Source organism: Polypterus senegalus, chromosome 4 (assembly GCF_016835505.1).
Source record: "Polypterus senegalus isolate Bchr_013 chromosome 4, ASM1683550v1, whole genome shotgun sequence".
NCBI lineage: Eukaryota > Metazoa > Chordata > Cladistia > Polypteriformes > Polypteridae > Polypterus > Polypterus senegalus.
Genome location: NC_053157.1, coordinates 187,878,581 through 187,899,596, shown reverse-complemented (window position 1 = coordinate 187,899,596; position 21,016 = coordinate 187,878,581). Strand labels below are relative to the sequence as shown.

Here is a 21,016-nt window from a genome sequence, read left to right as displayed (position 1 = left end):
TAAATTTTCACATGCTGCAAAAAAACAAGGTGGCTAAAGTTTGTTAAAGTTCCTTCCAGTGCATCAGTACTGTCAAATCAGAAAAGATTATGTGACAGGCGTAAAAGTATTGGTGGGCATCAGTTATTGCATCTGAAATTTTTAAAATGTCATACTGCTTTCTACAAGGTATCATATTTAGGAGTTTGTATTGTTCTTTTTAGAAAAAATCCACAAAGGAAAAAATAGCCTTGATTTTCAAAAGTGTTTTAGCTTATTAGTATACATTTTTATAGAGATTTCTTTGTAGTTAGGAGTTAAATCACAGTGACAATCAGAGGGAAGGCTTTTGTTTTGCACAGTTGACACCTATGTCTGTGAGTCCCTATGTTAGTACAGGTACCAAAATGGGAATCAAGAATGTTGAATTCTATAGCAGCACTGGACTCAAATAGCTTTTTCCTCATGCGTTTAGTCCATGAGTGGAAGTGTCTAATTGGGCAGACAGCACATTTAAAAGTCCTTGAACATCTTTCTGTTATCATATTCTTTATTTCAATGAATTCGAGTAGCTATTACTTTCTAAGGGACAGAATTTTTTTTCAAAACTCCAAATACAGCTGTGAGCATTCCATTTAATAGCACATTGAAAATTTTCAATGCATTAAAAGAGCATTAGTGAAGCGTAAGCCTGGGATTAAATGTCCAGACCTTGAATTGTGACTTACTCCAAACAGATAAAGCGATATATACTAGCGGCAACAGCTGGACACGATCTCAGGTCTGGTTGTGTCACATGCCTTTTTGTTAATAATGTTTTTCAGGGTTGCCGCATTGGGTTTCCTCCATTGACAACACAAGGTTTTGCTGGCGTCTTTGAAGCCAAAAGGGACTCTGTTACCACTTTGGGGGGCAGTTTTCAATTTTTCTTTCTCTTTTTTTGTATAGTATAAATAAAGTCTGGTAATTCTCAAGTCTGAGTTAGTGTATTCTAAAAGGCTTCATTACATTAGACAATCCTGTGTTCCTCTTTTTTTATCTAGTATATCCTGTAGTAGTCTCAGTAGTTTCCTGGACCCTTCATTTTACATCCCAGTCACCGCCATTAAAGATTGTTGTTATCAAGACAATTAGAAGGTAATTTGAGCAAATTGAAATACCCACTTAGGATATGCGATTTTCTTTTCAGTGGATTGCTCAACGAGTCTGTAATTTTATAAAGGACCTTTTGTGATTTTTCAGTTTAGTTGAAGAGAGTAACAGAAAATAATTTTAATCAGTTCTCAGGTCAAGTAGCTTAACCATGGTCATCATGGAAAGAGATCCAAAATTGTAATCATTGTCACTCTTCCTCAAAAAAATAAAGCTGGGCGCTTCAAATTGTTGCACTACGTAATGATAATGGATACTTATAATAATAATTATCATGGTTAAAATAATAATTCCTTACCCAGATATATTCAGTTACAGCTTTCGTACAAAGTTTTTAAATTTTTTTTGTTTTTGTTAATTACAGTATAAGAAAATGGAATTTATATTCTGTGGACATGTTCAGAAAAGGACATCAAGATGTGTGCCACTTTGCACATTGCTGTGTGGCAGCCTATTTTAATGCTGAATGTCACCTTCTCATTTTATGTGACAACAGATAATGTTTCTGGGCATGTCCTGGAAATACAAGTAATTTTGCACATGTGAAAGATGCAGGAACAGAGGATCTGACTTATATGTACAGTATGTGCTGAAATGTGTTCGAGCTTAAGTAGTTTTTTACACCTTTTTGTGGCAAGAAGCTGGAAGATTCAGGTTAATAATACAATTTAACTAGGTGTGTAGCAACTTCTCATTGTTTTCAATTCATTTTATGTCTGTGTATTTTTCAATAGGTGTATTGTAACCTCTTGTTTATTTTTATTTTGTATTGTGATACCCAAAACGACATTCAGTTGTCACTTCTTGAATGGTTAACTTATTGAAACTCTCAGGGATTATTGTTATATGGTGTATTTCAGAATTCCAAAGCTGCTTAAAAGCTGTTGATGTTCATCCATTCATAAGCAGCACAGAGGCGTGAAGGATAGCATTTCTAACTCGTAGTGTTTGAACTTTGATTTAGATTTTGCATTTTCCTCTTGTATTTGCTTAGATTTCCTTTCCCTTTTCTGCTTTCTTTGAAAAACTGAAATCTTTTTTTAGGTTAATTGGTAAATCAGACTTTTGCAAAGATGAAGCTGTCTTAGATACAGTATGTCCTTCATTTAGCAGTAGAATGGACCTGAAAGCCTTCCAAGTCTTGTTGATAGTTTATTCCACAATACAGCATGATCTTCTGGTGGAAAAAGGTGAAAAATGAATACGTGGGTAGATGTAAACCTCTGTATATTTTCTTTATTATTCTGCCAGTGGACCACATTTTATAAAATAATTCTATTTGGAAGGTATAGTACATAACATTTGGTACATTTGGCACACAGAATGCTTACAAACATAGCTGTTCACACAGTGTGGTAAGTTAATATCTATTGGCGTGTCTGCATTAAAGGGTAGCCAATCAGAGTCGACTTGCTGAGTTTAAACCTCTTAGTCAATTTCTAAACTGACACTAGATGAAGTGGTGAGAGGCCGGAAATCTGCACCAACTTCTTCCACAGTGTGTTCATAGGTATTTACTGACAAGTCTGGAAAGAAAACTCCACACAAATAGTAGATATTTGCACAAATATCACAAGGAGGCTTTTGAACTTTGCTTGCATGAGGAAACTGAATTAAACCCCAAATATTCTGTAGTTTAGGACTTTCTGTTCACCACATCAATGAAAACAAAGTGTTGTTTTCAAATTTTTTATTGAAATGAATGCCTGGGACAGAATGACCAGACCTTGATTGTCATATCCTTGGTGACAGGTGGTACTTAGTCCATGGAGATAAAGTGATATGCCCCAGTGGCAACAGCTGTACACACTCACAGGCCTGAATTTGTCACATGCCTTATCGTCATTAATGCTTTTCAAGGTTTGGTGTCATTGAGATTTTTTTTTTAATGCAACACACCAGTAGGCAGTTGGAAAAAAATGTCTTCTATAAGCAAAGCATGCCCTGAAAAAAAGCACATATTTGGGGTTTTCACACGTAGACAACGGTGCATTTTAATGGTACGTTTTAATTTGTTTGCTTGATGGATAAAATGACACAATCTAAAATAATGGTAATGCACACTAGTTAGTCAAATGGAAGGTAAATGAAAAGTCAGGAAAGATTAAAAAAAAAAACCAAACAAACAGGAATTTTGCTGCAGTCATCTTTTATATGCCTGCTGCCAAGACTTCACGAGTCACAAGATGGCTAAAGTTTGGCTTTATTGTTTTGTACAAACTGCTTTCAAAAACTTCATTTCAGGCAATATAAATTATGCCCTAAAAATGTGCATGCCGATATTTCAAGTTTCATCATATGAGTTGTAATTTGATTTAGTTTCAATAATAAAATGATCAAGTGGAAACATTTTAATATGGTTAATAAATTTCACAAAGTTATAAGAAAACATTTTCCAATTTGGTGGATTTCTATTACAAGGAACCAGTAACATTTGGCATAGTGGTTAGCACCGCTGCCTTACAGCTCTAGTGATCTAGACTTGCTTAAATAAGTTGGCTAAAAAAGATGCTTTTGTGAATCATGGTGTTAAAGAGCAAAGCAGCCAAATAATCAAAATGCTTGCCCTACTTACAAATACTTTACCTCAAAACTAAAAGCATATATACGAGTAACATTATGAACTTAAATGGAACAACTGCTTATTGTTGCGGGTGCTATCTGTTTGGACTTAAACTGAGGCAAACCTTTTAATTTACATCCCTAATTCTGCTAACACTGTGATCCATACAAAACACAGAAGATGCAGCACAACTTTACTCAGGCCGGGAGAAATGAAAGAGAGAGGGAGAGAGCGCAAGAGTAAATGGCACAGAGTCAAGAATAGTGGTTAGCGTTTTTTTCCGCAGACATAAACAATGACACTTACAATTTCCTGCATGTGTGTTCTCATTGAAATGTCTGTATTAGCAGGAAATGGATAATTGCATTATATTGTATCTGCCTTGTGCACAGTTTGGGGTTTTGTTTCATATGACCAGCATTAACACAGGTTACTGGGTAAGTGGGCAAACAAAACGATCCCTGCTAGCTTTGTACAATTTGGAAAGTCATTTACTAATTAGGTAATGCTATAATTTCTATGTGGCTAAAACTAGTTTATGCCAAAAATATTTGTTAATTTATGTTTCTATAAAATATACATGTAAAGTGTGTAGTATATACAGTATTGGCTAAATAAAACAATTCGTGTTAACTGGTAAGCAGTTTTAAATCCCATTCTCCTTCTCAAATGCGGAGTCAATCAATTAACCCACCTCTGCCAGAATTACACAACTGTGTATCTTCATAAAAAACTGTGGTACAGTGGTTAGCAAATTGTGGCCAGGGCAATGTGTGCTGTTTGTGTATTTGCTCTTTTTCTATTTGGTATTTCTCCAAGGACCTTTGAGTGCATGTACTGACTGGACGTAGTTACTGAAAGTTCTTCAGATGAAAGGACAGTGAGAAAAGACAAAAAAATTAATTGTAGGTAAAATCTGGAAGTCAGAAACATGTTTGACATAGCCTAAAACACTAACCAGAAATCAAAAGTCAAAAAAGAGATACACAGAACGTCACATTCTAAAAGAAACATGAAAAGGTAGTAGTTTTTAGTCAGTCTTGGATATCAAGGAACAGAATGGGTGAATTTTATATTGGTGGACTGGTGGAGTCATTGCCATGCCTTCACAATGCATTAAGGGGTTGACTTCCATGAAAACGAGCAACACAAAAACCTCAACATAATAGCACCTATCGGCAAAACAAAATGACACGTTTAAATAACATTTCCAATTAATAAAGTAATCTCAGAAATGGATTTGCTGTGTATAAAACAACCAAAAACTTGCATAACATGATTTAAAAACATACAGAGAATCTAGGAAAAATTATAGAAAATGAACATGATGACATGTACTCCTGCAGTAGGCCTTTCTATCAAGGTCTGAAAGTGAAATAAGTAAGCTTAACAATGAATGGATATTTTATCATATTTTTGGTAAGCTGCTGTTCATCCAAAATCTCCTGCTTTATGCTTAGAATTGTCTCCTCTAAAACTGTCTTGTATCTGGTCTGTGTTCCTGTAAACAGTAACAAAGTAGTTTTGAATTGAGATATGGCTAATTTTAAAAGGGTGGGGTTTCTTGATGCTGGTAGCTATATGTTGTATACCTCAAAGCCAAGATGACTCGTACGACAGTTTTCAGGTACCAGGGGCTTAATGAATAACGCTGTGCATAGAATTCACACTATAACATGGTGTGCGGACAAAAGCGGAAATGTGCTTACGCACAAAAAAACCCTGATGCATAAATCTGTGCGTTCGCCAACTTCCACATTCTTCCGCTACATAAATCCCGGTCAGCGTGAAAAGTAACGCACGTGCAAGCGCCTGCTGTCCCACCCCGGCTCCTCCCAGAATTACGCCACTTTGAATATTCAAATCAATATAAATAGCCCTTAAGGTCAGCGTTCTGTGAAAAGGCAATGGCAAAAGCACTAGAATCGAAGAATTTCAGTGAATACCAAGTGGAGGCAAAGAAAAACATACTATTTGTTGGTTTAAACAGTGGTATAAACAACAAAAGGAAGTTGATCGAGTGAAATAGAGTGTCAGAGAAACTCGAAAGCTCAAATTCACAAAGTCACACAGTGCCTGAAATAAAAAAGTTGTCACATATCAAAGTTGCCGTGAAAAGGCGAGTCGTAGCCCACTGTCTGAGTGTCATACGAAAGCTTATTAGGGTACAGAGAGAAAAAAAGGCACACAGTGGGGAAAAAGCACGAAATGTCAACTTTAATCTTGAAATTTCCACTTTAATCACGTAGTTTATTTTGTCATTAACGTGAAACATCATAAACTTCATCTTAAGATCATTTAATTTACTACTTTCTGAAATCCCATCGTAACTAAAGTAGCATGTTAAATGCTTTGTTTTGTATTTGATCTTCTATGTGCTCTATGTGTGTGAATCACTACATGCTTCTGGGCTTTCTCTTCCTCTGACAGAACACAGAATCCATTACATTTGTAATATTACAGCTCTCTGAATAATTAAAATGCTGAGATGTATACGTGGTATCATTTTCATGATGATAGGAGTTAAAGCATGTTATTAAACATGGGAACACGGTGGCGCAGTGATTGTTTATGAGTCACGCAAGATGCCATGTGCGTCCTTTGATGAAGTACTTTATTGTAGCAGTACTGTCTCTTTCAGACATACTAACTCCCAATTCCTGTTCTTACTTTTCTTTCTCTAAATAGCCAATCGCCACACAATCAGCTCTGTAATAGACGTTAAGCCATCTGTAAGCTTAGAACACCGATTCTTCAAAACTTTTAAGGAACATTGAAATATCTTTGTAGTACATGTTTAATTATTCTATCCATCTATCCTTCCAGTGTTGTGCTAGCACCAGCAAGAATACAGCGCGAGGCAGGAATAATCTGTGAATGGATTGTGGCACCGTGTCCTCACATGTTTAATTATTAACAATATAGATTATTTAAATGAGATTAAAGTTTTATCTGTATAATATAATAAACATATTTTGCTACATTTCATCTTAAAAATGATATCGTCATCATATGTAAATACACGCTTTATAAAGTGGCTCAGGTTATGCAATATTATAACTGTATCGCAAGTTTACAGTGAGGTAATTTTACTTATAAGTACAAACAGTTCTACAAGGAGCACTTGATGGACTGATTGAGTACATTTATAGCTCTTGGGATGAAACTGTTTCTGAACCGCGAAGTCTGAACAGGAAAGGCTCTGAATTGTTTACCATATGTATAATGATAATTCTATTTCTGATCAGCTGCTGTACAGCTGTGATTCCCCACTCAGATGCAGTGATATAAATACTCCGAGTGGTGCAGTGAGAGTAATATGGAAAAAGATGGTCTGCTGTGGCAAGCCCTAACGGGAGCAGCTGAAAGAAGAAGAAGAAGGTGCAGTAAAAGTAACAACGCTAAAGCAGCTATGGTATTTAGAATAGTTTGACCATTCAGTGGACCTTTATATTGTTACAGGTTAATTACAATCAGATGCGTTAAACTAATAAACAAAATGCGGTTAATTTCAGTGTATTTATAAAGCCGCGTCAGGGATGTGGATCTAAAAAAAGAAAGGGTAACCACACAGGAACAGTAGCACTGCTTTGATGCTGGGTGCCGCCAGTCTGCAAAACAGAGCGCAGAACTTGCGTACGCCATGAGCTACCGTGGAAATGTGTGTGGCTTTATACATCGCTTAGTTTTTATACATCTCGATTTGAACGTGGAAACGTTCTTGTGCAATATTTTTGTGCGTACACACCGTTTATACATGAAGCCCCAGACCTGGAAAAGACACCCATTTACACAAGTCAGTTATTTAGTTTTATATAATGCCTTTCAGAGTGAGCACTCTCATAATGTGCTTTAGAAATATCCAAAAAAAAAACTAAGCCTCTGTGTAAGAACAGTAAAGCCACAATTATGCGTCAGGGGTCGGGACCGAGGCTGTGATGGATAAGAGAAAAGACAGATAATAGAACAGCTGCTATACAGGGTGGTCCAGATCTAATTATACAGATCCAGATCATCTGGATTACTTTGATTTATGCAGGGACGATTCCAGTTCGACACGAAGGCGATTCTTCATGTCATCAGTTCACACGCTTCTCGATAGTCCGAGATTTTTCGGGTGATTTTCTATGTACTAAACTTAATAAGTTCAAGCGTAATGAAAATTGCGTAAATAGATCTGGACCACCCTATACTTTAAAAATGATATACACTACAGTAAATTAGTTTAGCGAATAGTCGTATTTATTTATTTACAAAAAAAAACCTATATTAATAAAATGTAGTATTAACAGAATGAACTAATGTATATAATATTGTGATGACCAGCCTAAGAAGCAAATACAACTCAGAGGTACTGGAGTTTTCTACATTTTACTTGGAGTCTGCGTTCCACAACAAATGGTGCCCTGATTTATGTTCCGTTATCTGGGTTACAGAGCACATTTCCAGAACAATAAAAGAAAGCTTTCCTTACGAATCAATTTATCTCCTACCATTCACGTTCTGTCTTTCTCTATACCACATACACTCCTGTTCATTGTCTCCTGAGTCCCTATTCAAAAGTTCCTTCTGCTGCACCTTCCTTTTTCTCCTAACTTCTCCTGTCACTCCTCTCCTAAGTGGCGTATCCGCCCCTCACAGAACAGAAGCCCTTCACCCAGTCCCATCACTTACACCATTTATTCCATCCTTATTGCTCCCACACAGTGCTTTGCAAGCTGCCTCTATGTCACATTATATTAACAAAACATAATATAACAGAATTTATAAAGAAAATTGTAAAGCAGATGAACATTAACATTAATATAGAATAAAATTACTGTCAGTAGTTTCCATTTTCGACACGTTTTTCACTTTTCTCGGCATCACACTTTATGTCACTGTTCACTGTTGTTCTTCCTTCTGTAAAATAAAGCAAATACTTGAAGCACTTTTTCCATTTTGTAAACATTTAATAATTTTTTTTGACAATTCCAGCACCACATGCAAACGTTTATCGGCCATAGAAATGTATAGTAATTTAATTATAACAAAAGAGAAAAGCTACAAAACACTATTAAAGCTGAAGGTACGTAACTAATACTGATTTCAAAATTCAGCATGACATGTGGTGCTGAAGAAAAACACTATTTGCTAGCTCAAGATAGAGGTGTTCCAATTTGCTTAGCTCGTAGCGTATCGTTTGGCAGTTGTAACAGGTAGATGCTGACATGTGCATTGTTTTTGTTAATGGAGACTGATGGTTATTCGAGTGATGGATAATCGAGGTTTTAGTTTAAATGGAGCAATTATAAGAAATCAATCCTTAAGCACATAATGGCAGTTGAAAAGAATGATCAGTGATATCATGAACTTTCAAATACAACCGAAGAGAACATAGATAGATAGATAGATAGATAGATAGATAGATAGATAGATAGATAGATAGATAGATAGATAGATAGATAGATAGATCTTTATTATTTATTTGTTTGTTCCAAGAGGGAAATTTAGTTTTTTACAGAAGCTGAAAAAATATAATAGCAAACAACAACTCAAATACAAACAAAACTAAAATACAAGTCAGAATTATAAAAAGATAAAAACTTCTGACTTAGCTAAAGACAAGACAGCAGTCACAGTGAAGCATTACAAAGGAATATTTAGCTATGGAGGAGTGTTTATTAATACCCTACTTCTGACTAAATTGCTTGTTGAAATTAATACTTATCTAGTACTAATATTTGGTCTTCAATTTAGAAATAAATATGAATATTTGAAGCCTCAGCCCTAGACAGCTAAGTTCAGTCTGTCTTAGTCACTGTTAAATAATAATAATAATAATAATAATAATAATACAATATGGCAGTGATAAATAGTAGATAAAGCCTTTGTTTAAGTAAATGGAACAAGCCTTGCACATAATGGCAAATGAAAAGAACAAGACAGATATGGATGAACCTAAAGCGGAAGTTGAACATAAGTACAACTAACATATATTTTCAAATAGAAGTAAAGAAAACTTTATCTTCAGTTTAGCTTTAAATAATTGTTTGAGAGCACAGTCCTAGTCGACTAAGTCGAAGCCTTACTGTGTTAAATACACTTTCTCACTCTGTTCTTTTGATTTTCTTCCAGGTTTCCAGCTTCCTTCCACATTCTATAAATATGACCACATTAATTGACAAGTCTTAATTGGCAAGGGTGCATACCTTATGATGGGGTTATTCTCATTCACATCTGGTTCTTTGTAATGAATGTAGAAGTTTCAGAAATTGGGCAGAATACCTGGGGCTCATAAGATGATTTACAGTGGTGGCTATGTAAATGGACATCTGCCTGCTAGGAGAGTGGTGCAGTGATGGTGCTAAAATGATTTGATTTACAGTATATGAGTACTACCAATGATCTTTAATGGAGGATAACCTGCAGCCTTTTGTTTCTGCCTTTACTATGTGAAGAATAGTACTGTGAAAATAATCTAAAAAGAAAGGGAAACCAGTGGCAGTATAGCAGTAGTCCTGTTATCAGCTTTCAACAGTATGTCTTAGCCGATGACAGGTTTGTTGCATTGCCGAAATGTATGATCACATGCTACTTGTTTTATTAGCCTATGTGTTCTGCCATTCTGACGCAGCTCTTTCTCATTTGGCACAAGTACTCTAAGAATGGCTTCCATGTGTTTAGTAACTAAAGTGAAGTAATAGCATGTTATTGTATGTCATGAACCTTTTCTCTCGTTTTTTTATAGCAGCTTTGAGAATGAAATTTAGTACTTGAATTTGTAAAAACAAAAGAACATGCATAGTGAGGAAATTTGAAACAAGAGGAAGAAACACTATGCTACGTTGTTTATCAGTCACCCTCACGCACACTTGCTTGTTTGTATCATGCTATGAAAGTGCTCTACTGGTATTTTTATGACAAAGATTGGAGCTAAGCTGATTTGAAAGTTGGCAATTAACTGAAGAAGAAGAAAAAAAAAGAAATATTTCTTTTATAGCTGTGAATCGTAATTTTTCTTTGATGTCTGCCAGCCTGAAAAGTGGGAGGCTGTTGGAACGCAAGCAACTGGACTGTCCAATTATTGCAATCTGGTCTCATAATTTCTGCTTAAGCAAACAGCGAGAGGAATTAACCAAGCCGTTACTCCCCACCCGCCTCTGCAGTGCCAGTAACCATGACCTTGTTTTTCATTTAGTTTGCCGACTTCTTTAGATAGGCCTTTGAACAATTAACTGGCCATCCGCATTCACATTTAGAAAAGGACTGTTCTTTTTTTTTGTCCTGTCAGGTTTCCATGTCATAATCAACACTCAACTCTTCACTGCTGCACATTTACTGGTCAAACTCCACCAAGCAAATTGCCAGATCAACTCATTTAGGGTTAAACTTAATAAGAGAGACAGCATATAGATTTTTAAGAGTTAATTCAAGTTTCGCAAAGTTGATCTATAACTGGCCTTTCATGGTGACTGACACGCCAAGGACAGCACTTGTTTGTGCTATTAAATTTTAAGCCAGATAGTTTTCCGATTTAGAAAATTTCAATACTTTTAACTAAAAATTGTTTTTTAAACAAAAATATTTTGAACAGAATTAATCAATTACATCCCTGCATGTCAGTTCTTATCAAAAGGATACTGAGTTAGAGATATAAATGTCCCCAAGGTGCCCTGCTCACCCACAGTTTTACAGGACACGTTTGAAATTTTCCATATTTTTAACACTTTTAATCAGATTTAGGTAACCTCCTATGTACTACTTTAATTTACCCACTATATTTTGTTCATTTAAAACTTTAAAGATTAATTAATTGCTTAAACAGACTATTGACACACTAAATCACATTCAGCCTGTCTGCAGTCACCAAGTAACAATTCACTACATTTTTAGGTTGAATCCACAGACTTGGACAAACCAGATAGTCCAAAAGGGTTGACCTTTGTACCCCTTGACCTGTGATGTCTTGCTGTCTGTGACCCCCTGATGTCAACAATCACATAGCAACCGTAGACACTGAAGTCTCAAAATAGCAGTAAAGGATTATGCAAAAATGTCTAGCATAAATAAAGATGCAGTGAAATTAAACACTTTATAAAATATCTTTGGAGACCCAGGAACAGTACGGAAAAATTAAAACTGAGTCAAATCATGACAAATGCATACTATAGATTTTTATATCTATATGTAACAGAAAAATACTAAAGTACTTCTTACGAGTACATTGATCACTTTTCATGACATATAATATTGCAGTCTTCAACTTAACTGATTTATTTCCACACTTTTATCATTCATATCTATCTATCTATCTATCTATCTATCTATCTATCTATCTATCTATCTATCTATCTATCTATCTATCTATCTATCTATCTATCTATCTAAAATTTTCTTGAAAAGACAGTTAATAAGTGGACTAGGAGGTCACTAGAAGGAAAAGTACAAATGAATGTTCAAAAAACAAAGCCATGTCAACAACAGGAAGTTAAAACAATAAAAAAGTAGAAACCAAAAGAGTAGTCAAAAGAAAATGTTAGGTCAAAACCAAAGTATCAAACAAGACTAAGGCAAGGAGTTTTCCTTTCGTATTTCAATGCTGTGATGAAGCCACTATCAGACTGCCACCTTTTGTAAACTTATGACGATATTGTGATTGGCATGAGACATTGGTAAACAAAATGGTACCATCATCAATCAAGAAGAACACCATAACAATTCCTGATGCTGATGCAAAATAGAATTTCTTTTAAATACATAAATCCAAAACAAAACCCAAAAATACCAAAATCATGACAGTCATAGGGTTACATAGTAATAATTACATAATTTCTATATCTTCTAAGAGTGAATTTTTCCATATATGATCATTTTGTTTTTGCACTATAAATAGATATTTGAAAGTGTTCTGATGATTTGGAATAGACATGAATTTTAACTTTGTTGCAGCCATTAGCTATCTCAATACTTATTTATATTCTGCCATTAAATACTGTAATTAGATTGTGGTAGGGATGATGATGTAAACAACGACTTTCTATTACCAAACAATATCAAAGGCAATAGAATGTAGAAAGTATTTCAACAAGTCAGACATGGAAATATGATCATCCTAGGCTGCTTGTCTTCTAAGTTATTTTGGTTGCTAACATCTAATCTGTGAAGGGCTCTAGTACAATTTTAAAGTCTCTGTTGGTTTTATACAATGGTACAATCATGAGATTTTAAGATTTGGAGGATAAGTAGAAGCAAAGGTCCCTGGCTAGAGGAAGAGACCCAAACTTGGAGAGAGAAACAGGACAAGAAAGAAGTGACAAGTAGAAAAATATGTGTTAATGTGAGAAATACAGTCAAGCTTCATTTAATTCAGGGAGTGTCACTCAGGTAATGTAGGGTGGTTTTAATTTTGTATTTTTGTAGAGTCGTCTTCTTGTAGCATCCCCTGATTGTGGATTTAAAACAATTCTTTGATCTGCACCCATTACCTTCCCCGGTGCATGTAGTTGTAAGACGCATGTTTAAATATTTCTGAGCGAATGGCTAGTGTGTATTGCAGCGTGTTTATTGGTTGTCAATTATAAATACTACTCCTTTCCTCTTTCATAAATTGTAAACTACATATCCATACTCAGTGTGTATACAGTACTCTTGGACTTCTGCACACCTGAGCAAAACTGTATGCTGTATGTCTGTCTCTTACTGTGGGCCTACTTGTTCCAGGATTATAATCAAGGAGGAGTAGCACTTGGCTAATGACAGCTCATTACAAGAGTTCTGTAGGGTCTGTGGCATGTAAATACTAGGCCCAGATGGTTTATATCACTGAAACTATAGAAGGATAATTGTCATGCCTGGAGGTCCACAGTTTTTTTTTTTTTAGCTTTTTTTTGTTCTTAATGTGTCTTCTCCTCCTACCTCATAGCCAAGAGGTGGTAGTGTTGACAAATACCCAACATTTTTAAAGTTACTGATATTATAATTCTGTCATCTCTCTTTTTATTTTATTTGAGAATAGGGCAAGAGGAGGATGGGGGGTGGTAATCACGGTTCAACAGGTCCCTTGCAAAATTAGAAACAGCTTTATACTCAAGGACTTACCTAAGCGTATATTTAGCCTGATTATTTAACCCCGTCTCCGCCAGCCTCCAGCCAAAAGTTCTAACTTACTATACTACTGCATAATTGAAAGCAAAAGTGAGTCTGAGTTAATATATTACAACTGTTGTTTTTATACCTATTTATTTGGAAATCAGCCATGTGGTCCTGTAGTTAAGGTAAGCTGAAAACATGGAAACGGAACTTAAGTTGTTAGCCATGAAGTTATGTCCTATGGCCTCACCACTAACTTGTTTTGTCAATATGATGGGATCATTTAAACAGCCAGTATGATGATTGATATAATGTTTAAAGCAATCATGCTATGAACATTTAATCTTCAAATTATTTCAATCAAAATTATAACCTATAATAACTACTTTAAAGTGTTGTGTTTGATTCTATGGTAGAGTATATTTGTATTGTAATATCCTTGGTCTGGACCTGAGTGGGACACATTTCTCAGGTGGCCAAGGACTGTCACAAGGGGTGTGGCTACCAGAAGAAGCCACCCTTAAAAGCAGCTCACAAGGGCATGAAATGGGGGGAGGTTAGGTGGGGGGACACAGAAATAGGGTTTAAAGAAGCATTTTAAACATATCTCAATATTACTAAAGTTCATCAGCCTGGGTGTGTGGATCCTGGCCATGGGTTGGCTCATAGAGCCACAGGAAAGTGTGGCACATGGGCTAACTCTGATCCTGGGTGAACAGAATAACGTGAGGCAGGAATATGTTTGCGCCGAGGGATGAACCTGCCAGAAATGCAAAGTGTCCAGCTGTAGAAGAAACCAACATTCCTATTAAGAGCCGGCTCCCACTGGCTTTGTGTTGACTGTGAAGACCATTCCACATTTCTCACACCCTTAAGATCAAAAGTGTTAATGTTAAATCTAAGTGTTAATGTTAAATCTATCTATCTATCTATCTATCTATCTATCTATCTATCTATCTATCTATCTATCTATCTATCTATCTATCTATCTATCTATCTATCTATTCCTGCTGTATTTGGTTTTGAGTAACACATTGTTTTTGTTTTTTTTAAGATCCACCAAGAATTGCTGACAAAGTAATCCACCGGCAGACTGTGAGAATAGGCCGTACAATGAAACTTCTATGTCCTGTTGAAGGAGACCCTCCTCCCCTCACAATGTGGACCAAAGACAAGCGCACCATTCATAGCGGGTGGACGAGGTTCCGTGTTTTACCACACGGTCTTCGGATTAAAGAAGTGGAGGCAGAAGATGCTGGGACCTACATCTGCAAAGCCACAAATGGCTTTGGTAGTATCAACATCAACTACACCCTGATTGTAATAGGTAAGTCTACTGAGAATGTTCTGGAAATAGGGAGAGTATCCCTCTCCAATGCATACCTTTGTCACATTCAGTGATCTGTGCCCTTAAATCCCAGGAAAATTATTTTCTGATTTCCACTGTAACTTTTGACTTTATCTGTTGTTGTATATTTTCACATGTACTAAAATGACACACATATATAATTAGTATAGATGACTTATATCCTCTTCTACCAGAGAAAAACAATTGCTATAATTCACACTAAATACCTTCCTTTCTGTTTACATATGTAGTTCCTTTTTTACTTTAACTTTTAACTTTAACTTTCAAACTATTTTTTTAAATGCTACACATGATACCTGACCTTTATTGTAGCTCCTGTAGAGCATACATGAGTTTTAAAATTCAAAAGGCTTGCAGCCTGCCATTATGATCCATACAAGTCATTTTGGACGTATATGCATCACCGTTTGACAGCCTGCTAATGTTTCAAAAGAAAAGAGTCAAAGTGGCCACAACTTAATGCTGCCTAAAGGGACCTTATTGAAATGTGAAAATTTAAATCATCAGAGCTAACTGATACAAGTAGTAATAGGTTTTCATTTTTAGTGCCTTTTGTAATTTGATTTGAACATTTTTACATCCTATTAAAGTCATGTCAAAATATTCATTTTTTTCATGAAATTGTTGGCTAATTAGGAATATATTTTGTGACTTTGGTATTTAAAGGCACATTTAATAATCTGTCGTGCTGTCTTTAAGCCATAAGAAAATACGTATTTTTACAATCACTGTTAATGCCACATACAGTGGTCTATTATTGGCTCTGTTTCTCAACTTTTAAATCCCACATGAACAGGGATTACTTCACTCGAGCACCTAATGCATTCTGCCCTGCCATTAGTCTTACTATTTTTCTTAAACCATAAGATAATTAAAAAAAAATAATTTAATAACAAATATAAACACAATATCATTAACATTAGTTGATAGCTGTTATCATTCTTCGAACATTGTTCCGTTATCATTATTTTTATTATGTTGGTTCCTTCTACTGTGAGTAACAAATTCAGAGTAGTGTAATATGCATAAGCCAATCCTTTCTGTATAACTGAATTATGTATTTGTACTCTCTCTTAGAGGGCAGCCTATAATAATGAGTGTGTTTCTGTGGAAATAAATACATTTGAACTGACAACGTAAGGAAATGAGTCAAAGGTAATTACAAATTGTACATTGCCAAGCTTTTTTAAACTTAAACTTGTTGCATTTGGTACAAAGTGGAAGGCTTTCCTTCTGCTGCTGCAAGAAAAAAAAACCCTGCTCTGACACAAATAACTTCTGGAGAAAATATGGCCATATCCAGACCAAATAATGAGAGAATTCAAGAAATACATTAAATGCAGTTGGGGGGTTAATCAGGAATTTCTTTGTTGAAAGAGGTGTGCAGACCACCACACTACCTACATGGTACTGCTTTCCTGTCGATAGATCACACTTTAGTATTTTAAATCACTTGTTATTTTGAAATGGTAGCAAATGTGTAAAATCCACATAGGCTTTAAATTTGACTTGAACTTACCTGGACCTGTCAGCCACCAACAGTAATCACTCTTCCATCCAATAAAACAATTAAATAAAAATAACATTTCTGTTAAAGTAATGCTTTGATAGTTACATTGTGTTTTTATCGAGCTGTGCTCTTTTATTTCTTTCTGTATTTTTCCATTATTTTAAAGCCCCAAATATCTCGAAGAAAGCAGCCTCAGTCATATGGATTTGTTGTAACACTGGGCTGTGTTTTTCTTGCCTTAGAGTTTTACAAGGTGCTTTAACTGGGTCAGAGTTGTACATAGTTCAAGATTAAACTAATTCCGCCAAAAAGCCTGCAAAGCGTGTTGCTGAGATAGGAATTTAAAGAGGATCTTGTAGATGTCTTACTAAATCTTTGGCTTTAAAACAAGAATGAATTTGATTCCTATTGAGACCTGCAGAGGAAACAAGGAAAAATCCAGCCAGAGACTTGGAAATTTAGGACAGAATGTTTTTGCTGCTGTTTCAGAAGTGTGGCCTCTAACATTTAAGTAGCTGGATACAGATAATTACAATGTTTAAAGCAACCTAATTTTTCAGGTTATCTTGTTAGTAGAAGAAGCAGAATGTACTATGTGGTTTGTTTTCTATGAACTGCTTAGGGTTCCACCTTGCATTTTAGCCAAGGTATTCTTGAGCCCGTGCCTCAGAGCGTTTTAGATTGGAATGATATAATTGTTTAGGACTGTGAATTCCATAAACTTTGGTTCATTCCACTGGGTTTATAAGGATTCAGAAATGATTGAATGTATAAGTTATATAGCAAGCTAACAATTTATTACTCACAATACATGTGTACGGCTCTATTATGAATCATATCCTTTATTTCCAAAAAGTAGGTCATTAACTAAAACCAACCACATGGTGTTGGATATTAGACACTTGCAGAGCATTAGATCTCGAGTGGAAAATAAGGCACCTCAGCTCTCAAAGGACCAATTAGTCACATGAACAATAAGATTCTCCTTTGGCTGGACTGTCTTAGAAAGTTAGTTTTCATTTTCTGTGCAAAGGATAGGACATACTGTACGTCCCAGGTCAGTTACTTGAGTTTATGTATGAGTTTAACTGTCAAATTGAGCTCTATACAGGGAAGAAACGTAATAATCCTGTTGTGCTGTCACAAAGACCCTATCTATCAGATGGTGCTCTGTGCAAGCAGAAGAAAAAGAAGCACTCTGTAGCACAGAGTCAAGCATTTGTACAACTGCTGCTACTGCACCAGAGTTCAATGTGTCCATGGAAATGGACACATTGTTTTGGCATCTAAGCTTCCTTATGTGAAGTGAATTAATTAAAGATAAACTAAATAGGTGTGGTGTGGGATATGGGGGATGGAAGCCTATGCTTCTGGCAGCAAAAGACATTAGCTATGAAATCATCATGGATGGGATAGCAGGCCATCACAGGCCAATTATTCATTTATTCCTTCATTTTCTAAGCCATTCCTTTCATTTTGTGCTAATGGATTTTCATAGCCTGAACCAGCAACACTGGGTTCCAGACAGGACACACTTATACATATCCACATTCACACACAGGCAAGTTACAGTTGTCAGTCAATCAAACCTTCTTCTCATTGAAATGTAGGAAAAGAGCAACAAGACACCTGGGAAATATGGAGACCCCACACAGTTAGTGCTCTAGGACTCAAGGAGGCATGAGGAAACTGCACTCACACTACCCATTTACTATTACTCCCATTATTACTAAAAATACATTCAAAAAGAAATGTATCTTATGTAAATAATTAAAGATATTGCTTTTATAATTATTTTCACTGAATTATTTTTAAGCTACATTCTGGCCATGGCATCAGTGCTTTAAAAATCACCTTTCAGCTGGTATGAATATTACTGTATTATATAGGTTCCTTATAAACAAAATTTAGCATAATATCATGCAACAAAAATATTTTAACACTGCTTTGAAATGTATTCTGATACATGTTGTATTAAAAGAAAAGCAATGGTTAAAAGAGTAGGAAGAATTAAAAAAATAACATCTTAAGAGATAAATCATCTGTTTTATGTAAGCAAATTACTCTTTATTTAATGTATAAGCCAAGAGTGAGAATGAGACCGAAATCCAGCAGCAGATCACTTGATTTGCCCAGATACCACTGCTTTAGCAGGTGAAAGAAGTCATCCCGAGCCAGAATTTAGCACTAGCTAAAGTCGAATCTTCCATTGCTGAACACTTTAATTGAAAGTTATATCAAGCCATGTGTGTTTTTATCTTAGGTTGGTCTGTGGTTTTGTTGGTTAGTGGACTTAAGTAGTGAGAAAAGCGCTATATAAATGCAAAGAATTATTATTAATGATTATTTGCATTTAGAAGGATAATCCACAGGTTTAACTACTAAATCTAACGTCTGTAATGCAGGTAGAATTGTGATTAGGCTGAGCTTCTTTTGTTTTTGTGCACTTTTGAGACATGACGTATATGTTATGTCATTACTATCAAGTTATGAAGTAACTAGAGGTAATAGCAAAGGAGGAGGAGGAAGTTAGGAGCACACACTGATACAGCACATTGCCGCACCCACCACATGACAAACCAACTCAGGATCCCACAGGGTGGTCCAGATCTAATTATGCAGATCCAGATCTTCTGGATGACTTTGATTTATGCAGGGACGATTCCAGTTCGATGCGAAGACGATTCTTTATGTCGTCAGTTCACACACTTCTCGATGGTCCGGGTTTTTTTGGGTGATTTTCTATGTAATAAACTTTATAAGTTATAGCATATTTTAAATTGCATAATTAGATCTGGACCACCCTATAGATTAGGGCCTGAATGCAGCCATGATAACAGGTGACACCTCAGCACCACACTAGTTCAGATGGAATGGTACAGTGTGAGTTTTTTTTATGGTGACTGGAGGGCCTACACGCAGGGCTGGATGTAGATTAACGTCATACCCAGGACGGAGCAGTTGCAGGTTAAAGGCTTTGCTGAAGGGCCCAATGAAGTAGAGTCACTTTTGGCATTTACGGGATTCGAGCTGGCAACCTTCTGATTGCCAGTGCAAATCCCTAGCCTCAGAGCCACTACTCCACCCCTAATAGCAAAGGAGAGAGTTAAAACAAAAATTAAGAACAATGCTGCACATCTTCTCTGTGACACGCTAACGCTGAGGACTTTCAGTGAATGAACTATTCGTCAGAAATACACCTGTCTAATGAATCACTGTGACTGTGACAGCCAAGTCAGAACTTTTCTTTTTTTTCTTTTTCTTGATTTATAGTCATTCTAGTATGTCTTCAGAGCAAACTGTGTGTGTCTATTTATTTATTTACTTATTTATCTACCTACAGTATGTATTTATTTAATGAGCCTCTGTAAAAAGCCAAACTCCACCCGGGACAAATAAAGTTCTATCTAATCTAATCAAATCTAATTCTTAAGTAATTGGACAGATCCAGCAATCAATTCAGTACTGACTATACATAAAATTATAAAAAAATCAGCATCTTAAATTTTACTGCAGGAGATTTTTTATTTATATATTCAAAAAGATTAAGCTAGAAAGTAGCATTGATAATAGCAATAGATTAGCCTTGGCAAGTATATCAATTTTTTGAGTATGTGTGTTTGAAAATGATCCCAAGGAAATTTGTTTTGGCATTAATTTACAAATATATAAATGATTCTACAGATATAGTATTATAACAATAATAATTGTAATTTCTGAGATTTTCTTTCTATTCAATAAATGAAACTATGCATTTCAATACACTTTTGATATCGGGTGGAGTGGTGGCTCTGAGGCTAAGGATCTGCGCCGGTATACCGAAGGTTGCTGGTTCGAATTGTCACTGCCAAAGGAGATGCTACTCTGCTGGGCCCTTGAGCAAGGTCCTTAACCTTCATTTGCTCCAGGGGCGCTGTACAATGGCTGACCCTGACCCCAGGGGGTATGTGAAAACCAAGTAATTTCCTTTGGGATTAATAAAGTATAATAAAAAAAAATATATATATATATATCATCATGCGACAGAGTACTGACATGCAAATAAGGATTTCACTGTACTGCTACTTCCATTAAAGCTACAGACTCTACTATTACAAATACTTCTAATAATAATAATTATTATGGAGTGCCTACCCCATGCTTAGAGTAATACATTTCAAAAAAGAAAGAAATTATATACATTGCCATGATTTGCATAAATAAGAACATGGTATTATGGCAGTATGCTAATTATTTATAATTTATCAAAGGCCCACTAATAGCCACTTGATATTTAGAATTAAAAATATTAATACTGCTAGGAATGAAACCAGTGTCAGGATCCTTCTGTGAGTGATCAAATGTAACTTGTTCCTGTAGTCTTTTTCCATTT

The 21,016-nt window shown here is 35.6% G+C and overlaps 1 protein-coding gene across 2 annotated transcripts in view; it reads left to right on the top strand.

Moving 5' to 3' along the window:
* fgfrl1a (fibroblast growth factor receptor like 1a) overlaps positions 1-21,016 on the top strand; it is a 244,256-nt gene that overhangs the window by 103,729 nt on the left and 119,511 nt on the right. For both annotated transcript variants that reach the window (XM_039751781.1, XM_039751782.1), the window contains exon 3: positions 14,820-15,092. In XM_039751781.1, coding sequence (XP_039607715.1) covers positions 14,820-15,092 — 273 coding nt within the window. The remainder of the gene's footprint in view (positions 1-14,819; positions 15,093-21,016) is intronic.